This window comes from Microcaecilia unicolor, chromosome 2 (genome assembly GCF_901765095.1).
Source record: "Microcaecilia unicolor chromosome 2, aMicUni1.1, whole genome shotgun sequence".
NCBI lineage: Eukaryota > Metazoa > Chordata > Amphibia > Gymnophiona > Siphonopidae > Microcaecilia > Microcaecilia unicolor.
Window position 1 is genome coordinate 69,734,635 of NC_044032.1, and position 16,883 is coordinate 69,751,517.

A 16,883-nucleotide genomic window follows, 5' to 3' on the forward strand; every position below is an offset into this window, starting at 1 on the left:
GCAAGGATTTGAAGATGGGCAGGGAGGGGGCCTGGCGTTATTGAGGGCCTTTCCAAATTCGAGCACATTACTCCTGTTTTGTTATAACTGTATTGCTTCCCATTGAAATGAGGATCTCTATAAAATTTTGCTGTTAATTTTTAAATAAGTAACAACAATGCTCCAAGTAGCTCTAGCAGCAAGTCTATATCTGTACTGGCCTTCTCGTCTTTTGAGATCTGAAGCAAAAGATTTTCTTGATGTCTCTTCCTTTCGCATAGTGAGAGTAGAAGAATACAGACCTCAAATTCTTTTTTTTATATTGCAGGCCCTAACTTGTGGAACTCTTTGCCTTTATCTATGAGAAATATCAAGAGTCTTGTGGTTTTTAAAAAGTGTTTAAAAACTTCGTTTCAACAGGCCTTTGGTCCTCTATTGCACGCTTGAGTCTAGTAGTCTATATCTATTTTATTGAAGACAGTATATTTTTTGGTCTTTGTTTTGAATTTATTTCTTGTTTCGTATGTTTTATATTTTTTGCACCCCACCTGCAATTATAGATAGAGTGGGCTGTAAATTTTTTTAAATAAATAAGCAAATGACTAATGAGAAATCAATATCCAATTTTGAAGCATGCTTCTATGAGTTTAGACCTCCAGCCCATCTCAAATAGGATGAAGTCCCACTAAGCTCTGGATTTCCTTTAAAAATCTTAAATGAAGCCCTTTTTCCATTTGATACTCAGCTGAGGTTGACTCACTTTTTCTAGTCACAGTACAGATTCTTAGATGTGGAGAATGATTTACCTTCAAGACCCAGGATATGAGACTTACAAGTTAGGTACATAAACTCTCCACACAGTACTGGTGCTCCAACAAAATAAGTATTTGAGAATATCTTTATTTAACATTTCCAAAACAACATGAATACACAATGGTAATACTTATGTACTTATGTTCTTGGTATTCGAGATGGTATGGTTCCCCAAAAACATCGCAAACCACAAATTCGTGAATATTGAAAAATGTACTTAACGGAAATAGGGGTTAAGTTCCAGCTATACCAATTTTTCCTCAAAACCACGAAAATTGAATACATATCCCTATAGGAAATAAAGGGTTTGGCTCCCGTATTGGACAACACATAACAAAAACCAGAGAAACAAAGGGGCTCAATTCTCAAAAGAGAAAAACGTCCAAAAAGTGTCCTAAAGCTGCATTTGAATGTATTTCTTCTTAAAACGTCCAAATCAGTAATTTTGAAACCTATTTTGCAGACATTTTTTATGCAATTCATCTGAAGTGCATCCAAATCACAAAGGGGTTGTGTCAGGGGTATTTCAGGGGTGGGATTACAGCAGGATTAGGATGTTCCTAACACTTGGTCATTTTAAAGCCATAATGGAACAAAATGAAAACGTGGTAACATAGTAGATTACGGCAGAAAAGACCTGCACGGTCCATCCAGTCTGCCCAACAAGATAAACTCATATTGCTACTTTTTGTGTGTACCTTACCTTGATTTGTAAAATGTCTAGGGCTAAAACATAAGAACATAAGAGTAGCCATACTAGGTCAACCCAATGGTCCATCTAGCCCATATCCTGTTTTCCAAACAGTGGCCAAGCCAGGTCACAAGTACCTGGCAGAACCCAAATCGTGGCAACACTCCATACTTCAAATCCTAGGCAAGCAGTTGCTTCCCATGTCTGTCTCAATAGCAGACTATGGACTTTTCCTCCAGGAATTTGTCCAAACCTTTTTAAAACCCAGATACGCTAACCGCTGTTACCACCGCCTTGGCAATGAGTTCCAGAGCTTAAGTATTCGTTGAGATTCATTTTGCACGACTTACCTTTGGTAAAACCATGTTGTCTCGGATCTTGCAACTTATTGGCTTCCAGGAAATTCACAATCCTTACCTTCAGCATCGCTTCCATTACTTTTCCAATAACCAAAGTGAGGCTTACCGGCCTGTAGTTTCCAGCTTCTTCCCCATCACCACTTTTGTGAAGAGGGACCACATCCACTGTTCTCCAATCCCATGGAACCTCTCCCATCTCCAAGGATTTATTAACAAATCTTTAAGAGGACCCGCCAGAACCTCTCTGAGCTCCCTCAATATTCTGGGTTGGATCCCGTCCGTGTCCCATGGCTTTGTCCACCTTAGTTGTTCATACACACTTCGCTTCCGTGAACGGTGTTCTATCCGCTCCATTCTCATATGTACTTTTGCCAATCAATCGTGGTCCTTCTCCAGGATATTCGTCAGTGAAAACAGAACAAAAGTATTTGTTTAGCAAATTTGCTTTTCTTTCATCATTATCCCCATAGTGGTTCACAGCACCTTCCGTCTCACAATTCCATTTTTTGTCTTCCTCCTTTCACTAATATACCTGAAGAAATTTTTGTTGTCCATCTTACATTTATAGCCATTTGTTCTTCTGCTTGCGCTTTCGCCAGACGTATCTCTCTCTCTTGGCTTCTTTCAGTTCATCCAGTATTCCTCTCCATGTTCCTCTTCTTGAGCTTTTCTGTATTTCATGAACGCCAACTCTTTAGCCTTTATTTTCTCCGCCACTTGCTTGGAGAACCATATCGGTTTCCTTTTTCTCTTGCTTTTATTTACTCTCCTTACATAAAGGTTTGTGGCCATATTTATAGCTTCTTTCAGCCTGGACCCCACTGCCCTTCCACTTCTCGTATGCTCCCCCAGCCCATCAGCTCTTCCTCAGGTATTTCCCCATTTTATTAAGTCAGCATGCTTGAAATCCAGGACTTCAGTTTTGAGTTGCTGCCCCCAACTTCAGCTGTAAAGATAGAAGCAAAGAATTCATTCCGTTTCTCTGCAATGGCTTTGTTCTCCCTGAGGGCCCCTTTTGCTCCATTGTGATCTAACGGTCCCACGGATTCCCTTCAATGTTTTGATCTAGACCTGTTTTTAGAATGAATAAGGCACACAAAGTGCCCTAAATGATCAGATAACCAATAGAGGGAATCAGGGATGATTTCCCCCCTTACTTTTCCAGTGGTCACAGACCCCCCCTCCCACCCCACAAATATTTGAATAAAAACAGCATTTACCAGCCTCTATGACCGCTTCAGATGTTATAGCCAGTTCTATTACAGCAGTAAGCAGGTCCTGGAGTAGTGTAGTGGTCACTGCAGTGGACTGTAGAGAAGGAAACCCAGGCCCATATCCACTCTACCTGTCACACTTGTGGTGGAAAGTGTGAGCCCTCCTAAACAGGACCAAAAACCTACTGTACCCACATATAAGTGACCCCTTCACCTGCAATGCCTATTGTTGGGGGTGGTGGGTTTGGAGGGCTCAGCAGACAAGATAATGGGGTAATGTAAGATTTATGCCTCCTGGGATGTCTGTGTGGCCAGTCTACTAGATTGCTGGCTTCTCCTACATCCCAATGGCTTGATTTTGTGCATTTGCACTTGGACATTTTTTTTTAATGGACCAAAAAGATAAATGCACAGAGCACAAAACCATCTAGCATGTGGCCATTTATGAAAAAAAAATAGACATTTTGCTGTTTTGAAATGGCTATGGGCCCTGTTTACTAAGCTGTGTTATAGGTGTGCTAGCATTTTTAGCATGCTCTAAAAATTAGTGCACGCTAATGCTAGAGACACCCATATATTCCTATGGGTGTTTCTAGCGTTTTGCAAGCTAAAAGTGCTAGCCTACCTTAGTAAACAAGGCCCTATGTTTTCTATTCGGATTTGGATGTTTAGTGTAAAACATCCAATGTCTGACTTAGACATCATCAAAAATGCCCTTCATAGTATGTTGCAAAAAATATTTTTATTTGCTGAACCACTTACAGTACTGTAGTAACACTCTTAAATTAAAGAAAATAAATACTGTACAGTATTGCACAATCCAATCAAAGTAGAGAATGACACAATGACAACCAGTCATGGACATAAACAAAAAAAAGTATCCTTTACTGAAACCACCAGCAAAGAAGACCCAGTATTGCACAACAGTAAGCAAGTACAGTACTGTACCATGGTTTTTGCTCCCATATTTGTTTGCTGAATCACTTACAGTACTATAGTAACACTCAAGTTAAAGAAATTGCAAAGAACAGTGCTGGAAAATAATACTGTACCATGGTTTTTGCCACCACATTTTACAGTCTTTGCAGTTGATAACACTTTAAGAAAAAGGTGGTGCTAAACATTGCGGTATAACCAGAAGGCTACAGACATGGTACTGTACTATACTATACCATATGAAAACACTGTTGAATAGCCAGAGGGCTACAGATATGGTACTGTACCATATGAAATATTGCTGTATAACTAGAAGGCTACAGAAATAGTATTGTACCATATGAAAACATTGCATGAAAAAAACCCAGCTTTATACAACAGTAATAAAGTGCTGTGCCATATGGTTTTGTCAAAATTAAACCACCACACATAAAGAAAACAGCGTTTGAAAACTACAGATCTACTTGTGAGGGGGGCAGGAACAGAGAGATTTGCTTCTCCTGCACAGATGGAGACAATGAGAGCGTCAAATCAGGCAGGTGGACTTCTGGAGAGTGACAGCCTTGCAGAATGATAGTAGATGATAAAGACAGTGACCCGGAGGGGGGGGGGGTCAACTTCTGCCTGATCTACCTCAGGTGACTGGGTCTCACGCCTCGTTGACTGAAAAAACTGTGTTAGCCTGTCTGCTTGGCTTTCCTTCTCAAGTTCTTAAGTGTTTCATTGTAAGGGGCAAATGCAGAGCTTATGAGATGCTTAAATTTTAGACTGTGCTCCAGCATAGGATCACATTCCTCCATGTCACAGAACATTTTTTCCAGTGTTGATGCCTACTCTGCTATATTAGCAGATGTGAGAGGCATGATTTTTGAAGTCTCGGCTGTCTCTTCTTCGTTGTCACTGCCCCTGAGGCTATGTTGCCCCATCTCAACCAGGTCTTCATTGATGGGCTTTATTTCAGTCTCTGCCAAAATTTCCTTGACATCTTCTTGTCTCATGTCCTCAAAATCTTCTCCAGGGATTTTTCGCGCAAAGTACATGAAATTTTCCACATTTCTACTCATGCATTCTGCTACACCTTCAAATCCCTTGAAATTCATCATGCAGTCCGACCATGTTTTTTCCAGCAATTGTTTATAGTAGCCTATGTGACGCTATCCCAGGCTATCTCAACATAGTCAATTACATTGTGTATTGTCACCGTCTTCCAGTAGTCCAGCATGGTGGTTTCTTCGTTGGCATCTAGAGCTTCACAGGCCTTGCTGTAAAGCTTCTGCATGCAGTGGCATTTGAAAGTCTTTATTATTCCTTGATCGAGAGGCTGGATAATGGATGTTGTGTTCTGAGGAATGAGCAGAACCTCAACGTTGGGGTTTGCATTTTCTAGGTCTGCACGATAGTATACTGGTACAGTATTCAAATCAGCAGTATCTTAAAGACAAGGAGATACCGTTCCAATTTCTGGAATGAAACAGTTGTTGAACCAATTCCAGAATAATTGTGGTTCCATCTTCTACTGACTGGCATGCAGGTCAGGTTCTTTCCTTTAAGAGCACAAGGATTTGGGGCTCTGTACACCATAAGAGGCTTGCATTTGAAATCACCCTCTGCATTGGTGCACAACAGAGAGGTGCAATCTTTAAATACCTTAGAACCAGGGGTTTTAGCTGCCATGTTAGTTATATATGTCCGTTTGCCAGCCTGTTTGTAAAACAAGCCAGTTTCATCAACATTGAAGACCTGTTCTGGCACATAACCCTTTTCTTCTATCACACTTAGTAGGGATAGTTTAAATTCCTTTTGCAGCTTCGTTGTTAGCTGAATCTGCCTCGCCACAAAGGCTTAATTTTAAAGTGCATATCGCCTTTTACAACACGCAAATCAGCCAGAACTAGCTGAAAAGGGATTCACGTTTTCCTGACCCTGGGTGACATGTTTATAAATCTGTTTAGCTTTCATTCTCACAGCAATGCTGTCTACAGTATGGGGGGGGGGGGGGGGGGGGGTTCAAATACCATTTGCATTCTCCACAAATTTAACCACTTATCCATTGACTCATCACAAGCCACAGATGTTGTTTTGGAACGTTCTGTGCTGCTTTACAAACCTACCGCCAAACCTCTTCTTCTTTTTGCAGGATGGATCGGACTGTTGATTCATCAACCTTTAACTCACGGCCAATAGCAGAAACAGACATGCCGGAACAAAGTTTATCTAGCAAACCTATTTTGTCACTAAAACACATCACATGTTTCTTTATCTTACCATTGGTACATGTAGCTTGTAGCTCATCCCCTGGACGCTTGATGGCCATTTCCAGATGGAAACAGTTCTTGTCTTAATCTGGTCACAGATTAAATATGTTTATTTCATTTTGCAAGTAGTTTTTGGAGGCAATGATTAAAAGCCATTTACTGTATCCCTCTTGGCTGCTCTAGGATGCTTGGTGGCTGTTTCCAGAAGCAAACTGTACCTTTTCTCATTGTGCCTCTGTATCACTCAGATGGAAACATTTCTTGTCTTAATCTGGTCATCAGATTTATTGCATTTTGCAAGTACTTGAGCAGGATACAGGACTGGACTTCCCAGATAGGTTTAGCCTTTCAAGTGATTTGGGAACCTTTCTGGAGCACTCTCATGATGCTGGCCCGGCCGGTTTTCTTAATACTTAATCTTGTTTTTCTTTTCCATAGAAACATTATCTTTTCTTATAAAAGTGGGGGGTTGAGAGTGTAGGTTGGAAGGGGATGTGATAGAGTTCAGGGGATAAATGTTTCAGTTTTGGAGTGACCTATCTTATTAAGTTAATTTGTGTTTTTCATTTTCTTGAATCATTACTATGGAACTTTGCACAGTCCGTTTTCATTATTCGCTCGTTCAGCATTCTCTATTTCGCTTATCCGCAGAGGCGTAAATAGCGGCAGCCATTCACCATTCACAGTACTGTGTTTGTGTATTCAGGGACATGCACCTTTTACTTTCGTTTTGGCTTTTGCTTGTTTGCTTCTGGAAACCACCACCAAGCATCCTAGAGCGGCCAAGAGAGAAACAGATGACATTTTTGGTGGCAAAATTAAAAAGCCTGTAGGGCAGGAGTAGGAGGTGCTATGGAGGCTTTATGAAAACATGAGGATGACAGTTGGTCTTTAAGCCCACTAGTGTAGTCTGACAGGCTCCAACATAGCCACAGGTGAGCCTGAGCAGCCCTGAGCCCATCCACCTTTGGCTCAGGCCCACCCAGCAGTGGTATGCACCATCAGTGTAGCTAGTAGAGATCCCCAAGCCTCAGCAGCTAAAGACATTCTCAGCCAGGAATCTCTGGGCCATCATAACACTGTGGCAACCAGTGGTCATGCTCCCAGCCACCGATGCTGGTGTTCAGTTCTCACATATGCCTCAGTTTATGTGCAAGAACTGAGCATGAACAGGGTACTGGCATCGGTGGCTGAGAGTGCGGCTGCTGACTGCCACAGTGTTCTGATAATGTCTTCAGCTGGCAGAGCTTGGGGATCCCCATCACCAAGGTACTGAGGGCCTGTTGCACAAAAGTCCCTGTTAAAAACCATGTGCGTGTAGACCCTCAGTAGAATGTACCGATTTGAAAACAGCAAGCAATGCGCAAAGCAAATCGCATGCAAATAAGCTGCACACAATTTTAGCAAGCAGCTCATTAGAGAAAGCGCGTAGCATATGCACAGAACAGTCTCTTGGTAAGTGTCCCTGTTCTGCCCATGTGCTTGAACTGGTGTACTCTTTCCTTTCACCTGCAGTACTTGCTGGCTCCACTGTCCCCCTGTGTCCTTTCACTTGCAGTGCTCTGATGGTGGCTCCACCTTCCTCCTGCAGCTTACTTGCCTTCTCTCTGCCCCCAATGATTTTCCTTGGGAATCTCCTCCTAGCTGAAAGTTCCCCCCCAGCTGACATCATAGGGGCTTTCCCCATCCGATTGGCTGTCTGCTTGTTCTCTGCCCCCCCAGCTGACATCATAGCTGACATCACAGGGGCTTTCCCCAGTCAATTGGCTGTCTGCTTATTCTCCACTGCTAAGCTGTTCTCTGCTCTCTGACACTGCTTGCTATTGAAAAAAATTCTCCTCCTTGCTGAAAAGCCCCCCCCCCCCCAGCCTTTTTTCTGCCCCTAAAGCTGTTCTCTGCTTTTGACAAGTTTTGCTATTGAAAAATGCAAGCAGACTGCTCCTCCCAGAAGTATCTCTCACGACAGTGCCAGATCTGACGGAAAATATTGCACATTAAAGTTAGACGGTCCTTTTTGTGTATCACTTGGAAATGTCTGTGCTTCGCTCGGAATGCTCATTTTAATACTAATGAGCTCTTCCTAATACATTTGCTTATTGCAGCATTCTATACAAGTGTTGTGTCAGAGGAGACAACGAAGCAAGCTCACCTTCACAACGGTCTTTCTAAAGACCTCCCTTTGTTGAGGATTTGCCTTCATCAAATAGTTCTCAAAAGCATTCGGCCTTAAGTTTTGTTTCATGAATATCTTGGAGGAATACCTGTAAACATCAGATTCAGGACCCCTGAGGAAGGCCTGCTGGCCGAAAACACGGACCATGTAGGGTCCTATTAAACCTTTTTGGCGCTCTAACTCCCTTGTTTTTGGTCTGTTTTGGGTTGTCTTCCGCCTTTTTTGTGTTTTGTTTTGTCTTCACGGGAGATTTGGACTTCTCTTTTTGTATGCAATGAATGGACCCACCCATTCCACATCACTTCCTATCCAGAAATCGGCTTCTGACTATGCTGCTACTGACAGGTAACAAGCAGTCAACATTATTCTCACCTGAATAGACTCAGCAATGAATCCCGCTATCCGTCTTGGCACACAGGTGTTTAGCATTCTTTTAACTGCTCGATGTACCTGTCTTTTGCTTCACACAGTCTGTAGTTAGAAAACATAAATATTGCTATTTTAAAAATGTAAAACAAAACCAGAAAAGGTTACTACACTAATTTCATTACAGTTACTACTATTATTTTAAAAACCTACCATATAGAAACTTAGCTATAGATGGGAGAAGTCCTGGACTAACATACAGATAATATGCTGCCCTGAGGAAAATGTTCTATTTAATGATAACTCACATATGGAAAAAGTGAGCCTGTGATTTCTCTGGAAAGTGAGACTGCATGGAACTCTTCTTGGGTATGCCAGTGGTAACATTAATTTAAAAATATCATAGAAGGTCGTGTGCAGAGCAAGCATCTTGCCAGGTTACATGAGCAAATCTCTCTCCAAAGAGTGCTGGAAAAACTGTGGGTCCTTTGGTGACTTCTTTTAAGTATGGAGAGATTGCAGAGGATTCTCTAGTGCTGGGAAATGAGTTCAAATGTTTTTTACTTTTTTTGCACAATTTATATCTGCTAATGGATTTCAAAGTCTATTTGTCAGATTGTGGCTGGCAGGGCTTTTCAGTGAATCACAGAGGCTCAGGCCAATGCAAATTAGGAAAGAACTCATAATTAAAAACAAAACAAAAAAGCAAGGGATGCATATTTTTAATTGTAGAAAAAAACCCAGTAGCTAAATTAATTTTGAGTTCAGTTAAATAAATAAATAAACAAACATTTTTTTCCCCAAACAGAGACCTCTTTTTTGTTTGAGGCCCAGACAAAATTGCCCTGCTAGTCCCCCATCGGATAGGCCCTGGTGGCTGGAGGGGCTATGGTAATAGGCATTTAAAAAATGATTTTGAGGTTCCCAGTGGCCTGCTATGAGTGTTTTGGAACAGATTTGGAAATAAGACTCCGTGCTCAAAAAAAAGAGATTATGACTGAACAAAGTGTGGAACAAAACTGCCAAGAAAACTAACTACCATGTTATAGATTCACCTTTCCCATCCTCTAGGTATTTATTCTTCCTGTCTCAGGTTCTCCTCTTCTAACACCTGGCATGTTAGTTGAACTACTCCAGACACCAGGAGTTGACCTGATTTTCCTCACATCACTTGATTTCTCTCTTGTCTTGTGGCCTGATATGGTAAGAGCAATGAAACAATGCCAGTTTAACTGTTGAGGAGCACACAAGAAACTGGGGCAGCAGCACTGCATATCCAGGGACAAGCACAGCAAAAGCCCTAAAGAACTACTGGACTTGCAAATCTCCTCTAAGATATTATTAAATGGCTGTGTAATAGTAGGTATGGTGAAACATGCTTCTTGCATGTAAAACTGCCAAAAGTTTTATTTTTCTTGTGAAAGCCTTTCCTATATAATAAAACTCACCCTCAACGTTCTGAGGACACTGACGTCACTTCCTTCATGAAGGGTTCGTGGTGGTGAAGCCACCGAAAGCACCAAGTCTCTGGGCCCCGCCCTCGCGTCAAACGTGATGACGTCGAGGGCGGAGCAATGGTGTCACGCATCGAGGGCGGAGCAATGGCGTCAGTGGCTTCAGAACGACGAACGGGTGGGTAGGGAGGGGAGGGACGGAGGAAGGGGGGGTGTTGAGGAGGAAAAACCTTGCTAGCGCCCGCTTCATTTGCTCCAGAAACGGGCCTTTTACTAGTTTTCTAATAAGCACTACACTAGCCAGCAGGTATCAGCATAAGAGTGCTTTCTTTAGCAGTTTCTAGATATAGGAATGGAAGTTCTGAGGCAGTGATTTGTCTCAGATGAAACAACTGGGAAGTGGCTGAGGCAGGAGCAACCATAAATTGTTTCAACCCCCCCCCCCCCCCTTCCCCACTAAATTCCCATGCAGCAGGCTGCCACAATGCTTTGCCAATGCAGTTGCAGACAGAACATTCTGACCCCTACTTCAAAAAACAGGTGCCAATCACAGTAAAACAGTAGGAGGTACAGTCAGAGATTTGGATCCAATAGTATTAGACTATCAGGGCCGCCAAGAGGGGGACAAGATTCCTCCAGGCCCAGGCCCAGCCTCCAAGCAGGACCTGCATCAGCAATAGAAAAGCAACTTCTTCAGGCTTCCAGTGGCAGGCACAGAAGGCTGGATTGGACTCCTGCTCCTGTTGTTGCGTTATTGCATTAACTCTGCTTTGCTGGCTACGATCCGCCTCCTATGTGAAGCACTTCCTATTTCCCAGCACACAAGGGCAGGAGCAGTGGCGTAGCTACGTGGGGCCATGGGGGCCTGGGCCCCCCCTTCAAATTTCATCCAGGCCCCTGATTTTGCTGGTGGGAGTCCCCAACCCCCGCCAGCTGAAGCCTTGTTCAGCGCCGGTCTCCGGCATCGCTACGTTGCCTGCCCTACTCTCTTCTCCTCCTCATGTCCTGCATGCTTCTTTAAGTGAAACAGAGCATGCAAGATGTGAGGAGGAAGAGAGAGCAGAGTAGGGAATGCGACGGCGCCAGAACCCAGCTCTAGAGAAGGCTTCTGCTGGCGGGGGTTGGGGACCCCCGCCAGCAAAGGTATTTGCTGCTGTGGGATGCGGCAGGGCAGCGTGGGGAGCAGCAAGGTGATGGGGCGGTGGCAAGGCAGCAGACTAGAATGTGCCCCCCCCCATCTCGGGCTCTGGCCCCCTCCCACCACAAGGTCTGGCTATGCCCCTGCAGGAGACAGACTAAGTGAGCAATAAGCTACTGCTAGGTGGGGGGCCGGGGAGGGGAGACCCTCAAGATTGTTTGTCCCAGGCCTGGCTTGGTCTCTTGGCAGCCCTGTAGACTATGAACATTTGGAGGGAAATACAAGTTCTAAGAACAAGGAAGGAGCCTTATCTTTCCTTTCCTAGGGGAAGACCAGCTAAGAAGGATGTAGAGGAGAGTACAAATGAGGAACACCATCCAGAGGCCCATCAGAGCCTGAGCTAAAGGGGAAGGAAAGAGGAGTAATAAAACAGGGGCAGGTCCTGCTTCTGTCCGTGAAGGCCTAGTAGCCCCAAGCCTCCTATACTGGGTGCCTATGGTACAGCTGAAAATTCTGACAGCATGTCCTGGCACTATTTGGATATTGTGAAAGAGTTGGAAGGAAAAAAGATTTGCCTTTTTGTGGATAACACAAAAATCTCTAAAAGACTGGGGCACTCCTTAGGGAGTAGACAAAATGAGAAGTGATCTATAGTAACTAGAAGACTAGTCATATGCTTGGCAGTTTATTTGTAACATAAAGAAGCACAGAACGATGAATTTGGAGTGCAGATTCCAAATGAACTGTATGCTTTGCATGGACCAGGAGACAGACCTCATTCTGAAGATCTCAAGATTGCAAAACAATGTTGCAAGGTGGTGCCTAAAGCCAAAAGGATGATAGGCTGCATAGAAAGGGCCATAACCAGCAGAAGGAGGAGTAACCTAGTGGTTAGAGCACCAGTCTTGACATCCAGAGGTGGCTGGTTCCAGTCCCACTGCTACTCCTTGTGATCTTGGGCAAGTCACTTAACCCTCAATTGCCTCAGGTACAAAATCAGATGTTGAGCCCTCCAGGGGCAGAGAAATACCCAGTATACCTGAATGTAAGTCACCTTGAGGTACTACTGAAAAAGGTGTGAGCAAAATATAAATAAAAGAAGGGAAGAGAGGCAAAAGGCTTTATCACATAAAGCTCCTGTATTGGTAGGTCATTAGTGAGGCCTCACCTGGAATGTTGTGTCAGTGTTTGGAGGCCCTAACTTAGTAAGGATATAAACAGGATAGAGGAAAGTAACCAAAATAGTACAAGATCTTTATCAGAAGAGACGTCAGGATCTAAATATGTATACCTTACAGCAGGGGTTCTCAACCCAGGACACACCTAGCCAGTCAGGTTTTCAGGATATCTCCAATGAATATGCATCTCTTCTTATAAAGTCACTACAAGATATAAATATTAATTCTTTTATTAGTAGCAAAAAAATGTATTTTTAAACATTAAAGTTTTTTTTCACAGTAATGCTACAATGCATTTTACCCGGTTCTCCTACTTTCCCTACCCTTCATATCCACAATTCTAACATACCTTCTTACATACTCCTCCCCATTCATACTATTCACCTTAACTCACACAAACTACTTGAAGAAATACAGAAATATCCCCTACACATAATACTGTTTGTTATATCACAACAAAGTTCTTAAATAAATTCGTTTTTTGCTATTTTTCCTCTGTGGCTGCTTGCTGTTGTTCAAGAAAAGTCTTCAAATGTTTTTTTATTGAAATAACCATATGCTTGAGCATAAAGTTTCTCTTGTTGAAATGCCAATATACTTGCTCCAGTAAGCTAAATGCTGATCTTAAAGCCACTTTTCTTTTCACATCATTGTGGTATAGAAATTATAATTTTCCACTGCTTATCACTTTTTCATTCGACCTCCTCTGTACTCTTCAATAGTATTTATGAGTAATTGATTCCTCGTTCAAACCTGTGATTATTTTCTTTCTGTTTTGCTCCCATGATATGAACGAGTCAAACCCATTTATATCATGGGAGCAAAACAGAATGTTCACAAGCAGTGGAGAGAAAGAAAATAATCACAGGTTTGAACGAGGAATCAATTACTCATAAAATACTATTGAAGAGTACAGAGGAGGTCGAATGAAAAAGTGATAAGCAGTGGAAAATTATAATTTCTATACCACAATGATGTGAAAAGAAAAGTGGCTTTAAGATCAGCATTTAGCTTACTGGAGCAAGTATATTGGCATTTCAACAAGAGAAACTTTATGCTCAAGCATATGGTTATTTCAATAAAAAACATTTTAACCTGAAGACTGTTCTTTAATAACAGCAAGCAGCCACAGAGGAAAAATAGCAAAAAAACAAATGTATTTAAGAACTTTGTTGTGATATAACAAACAGTATTATGTGTAGGGGATGTTTCTGTATTTCTTCAAGTAGTTTGTGTGAGTTAAGGTGAATAGTAAGAATGGGGAGGAGTTTGTAAGAAGGTATGTTAGAATTGTGGATATGAAGGCTAGGGAAAGTAGGAGAACCGGGTAAAATGCATTGTAGCATTACTGTGAAAAAAAACTTTAATGTTTTAAAAAACTTTTTGATACTAATAAAAGAATTAATATTTATATCTTGTAGATACTTTATAAGAAGAGATATTAAATTGTAGTAACTAGAGTGAAAATTTAGGAATCTCATTGGAGTAGGTTGGTTCAATGAATATGCGTAAGATAGATTTGCATAAAATGGAGGCAGTGAATGCAATTTATCTCATTAATACTCATTGTGGGTAACCTGAAAACCTTACTGGTGAGTGTGTCTCGAGGACTAGGAACTCCTGCCTTAGAAGAAAGCAAGAACAGGAGAGATATGGCACTTAAAAGGCATTGATGAACAAATGAACCTTTTGCAAAGGAGGAGAAGCTGTAGAAATAGAGGACATGATACAAAACTGCATGGAAGCAGACTCCAAAGCAATATCATGATATACATTTTTAAAGATGGACGCCTGGAATGTCCTCCTGGAGGAGGTGGCAGATACAAAAATGATGATGGCCTTCAAAAAAAGGAGTGGGATAAATATAAAGGATTCCTAAACGGCAAAAGGAAAGAAATCAAGCATTAGTTTAAACAGGCATAGTGGTGTCACCTGCATGACGTGCCTCTTACAACCTTAATTACCTTTTGGGCAGACTGGAGGGGCTATGTTGGCCTTTATCTGGAGTCATTTACTATGTGACTATGAGCATAGCCCCTTCTGTGATTTCAAGCATAGTAGTACATTTCTTTTGTCTGACATTTAATCAGAACCAGTTTGCTTTAAAAGTATTAGGTCCTATAAACATCTCTGTTAGCACAGAGTTAGATGGCCAAACCCTACAATGAGCATTACGGAGTGAGCTGGAGTTGGAGGAATAGCCTAGTGGTTAGTGCAGCAGATTTTGATCCTGGGGAACTGGGTTCAATTCCCACTGCAGCTCCTTGTGACTCTGGCCAAGTCACTTAACCTTCCATTGTCCCAGGTACAAATAAGTACCTGTATATAATATGTAAACCACCTTGAATGTAGTTGGAAAAACCACAGAAAGGCAGTATATTAAGTCCCATCCCCTTTCCCTATATATGCAAATACATCTCATCCCTATTCATTGGGGATATCTTGAAATCTTGACTGGCTTTGGGGTGTCCAGGAAAGGTCTGACAACTTCTGATTTACTATCCTGTTAGTAGCTGTCCTGCTGTCTTTCTGGGGCCTGAGCTAGTAATGTACCCAGAACGGGGTTCTTAATATTCTTTGGGGAATTGGAATGTAACATTTTCAGTGACAGTTTCTTCAGCTTGCCATATCAGGCATGCTTCATGGCATCCTGCTCAGGCACCTGGAACTGAACCTTTTATCACTTAACAAACCTGGAGAACAGCAGCATTTCCGAGTAGTTTGCACAGGAGAATCTCGACAGTGACTTCCTCCCCATATTCCACGGTATACATCCGGACATATTGTCTGTAAATCATAACATCTTAAGTGCAATGGGTAAAATACAGGCTGTCAAAGAAGTGCTTATTTGATTGCAGCAGCAGCAACAACTGCACCAGTGACTTTTTTTGTAAAAATCCAGTACACACAACACAACAGCTAACAATTGTTTTAAATTGACCTCTTTTAGACCCCTTCTGGACTTTTCCAAATGGGGAGGGGAACATCTTAAGTTCATCCAGAAGATTCTTTATAGTTTCCCTCCAATCCCAGGGTGGTTGGTTCTGGGGAGGCATCAGAAGGCGTAATTCAAAACTGATCCCCATGACCTCTGCTTTCTGCCTTTCTGGATCTAGGTGTATTCTGGGCCATTTATGTTCCCACATATAGTCTATTTGAATCTATCAGTATTTTGTGCACAAAATGAGTGTCTGGTGTGGGTTTAGTTTAGTTTGTAAAATAAGTGACAGGTAAGGAATACTTGAAAATGAAGACAGAGATAGGTTTCAGATAGAAGGCATTTATTCTTACCAAAGTTTCAAAGTAGTACAGACATCGGACAGATTCTGGGTTCAATGGCACAGCGCTCTGCCGTCTGAGAAGTGTTGGGGACGACTCCGAAATTAAGCCCAAATCACCCTTCTTTTATACTCTCTTCTCTCAATAGAAGTCTATGGCTGGACCTATTTTGGGACCTGTTTTTTTTCAACTATTTCTCAATTTCTGTGGTTAAACTGTCGTGTCCTGCCATCTGTTGTTCTGTACCCAACTCTTTCCGTTCCAGCTATTGCAAGTTATTTCGCAATTTCCTCTTTTGTCAACATGTTTTTCTCTTCTGCCAGAACATCTTATTCTTAGCATATCAGTTTCACTTCCCCTTTTTCTATTATCTTATGATCTAAGTTTCATCTTATAGAAAGACAAACTCCATTTTAATAAGTGCTACATTCAATTTGTACCTGATTTTGTTCTATAAGGCCATTAGTAGGTTATCAGGCCTAGGCAGTGCTTTTCAGCTGTACAAAGCTATGTAGTTTGGCCTGCCACTATTCCAGTGGATAGATCTTAGGGTAGAACACATATTAACTTGCAGGAAAAGCAAGTCCATGCTCAGCCAGTCATAGATTTTTAAACCTAGCTGGTATTTTTACAGCCTGAGTCCTAAAATCTGGCCTTCCACCCTTTCGGTGGGCATCCAGTGAGGGCCTCTTGCTGTAGTATAATTATACACAATTAAACACCCATATATATTACTTGGCAGAGTGGAGGAGTGGCCTAATTGTTAGAAAAGCTGGCTGGAAACCACGAGGCCAAGGTTCAAGTCCCATCACAGCTCCTTGTGTCCTTTAGCAAGTCACTTAACCCTACATGTCTCATGACATGTAAGCCAAGAAAACCATGAAGAAAAGAGGGGCAGTTAGGGGTCCTTTTACAAAGGTGTGTTGAAAAATGGGCTGCGATAGTGTAGGCACGTGTTGTAGTTGCGCACATATCCATTTTCAGCGCATCTGTAAAAAAAAAAGCCTTTTAAAAAATTTTGCCGAAAATGGACGTGCGGCAAAATAAA

General features: G+C 42.0%; 1 protein-coding gene across 1 annotated transcript in view; it reads right to left on the reverse strand.

Annotated features, from left to right (window-relative positions):
- AGXT2 (alanine--glyoxylate aminotransferase 2) overlaps positions 1–16,883 on the reverse strand; it is a 134,744-nt gene that overhangs the window by 86,489 nt on the left and 31,372 nt on the right. The window contains exon 7 of the mRNA XM_030193027.1: positions 15,250–15,343. Within this exon, the coding sequence (XP_030048887.1) occupies positions 15,250–15,343 (94 nt within the window). The remainder of the gene's footprint in view (positions 1–15,249; positions 15,344–16,883) is intronic.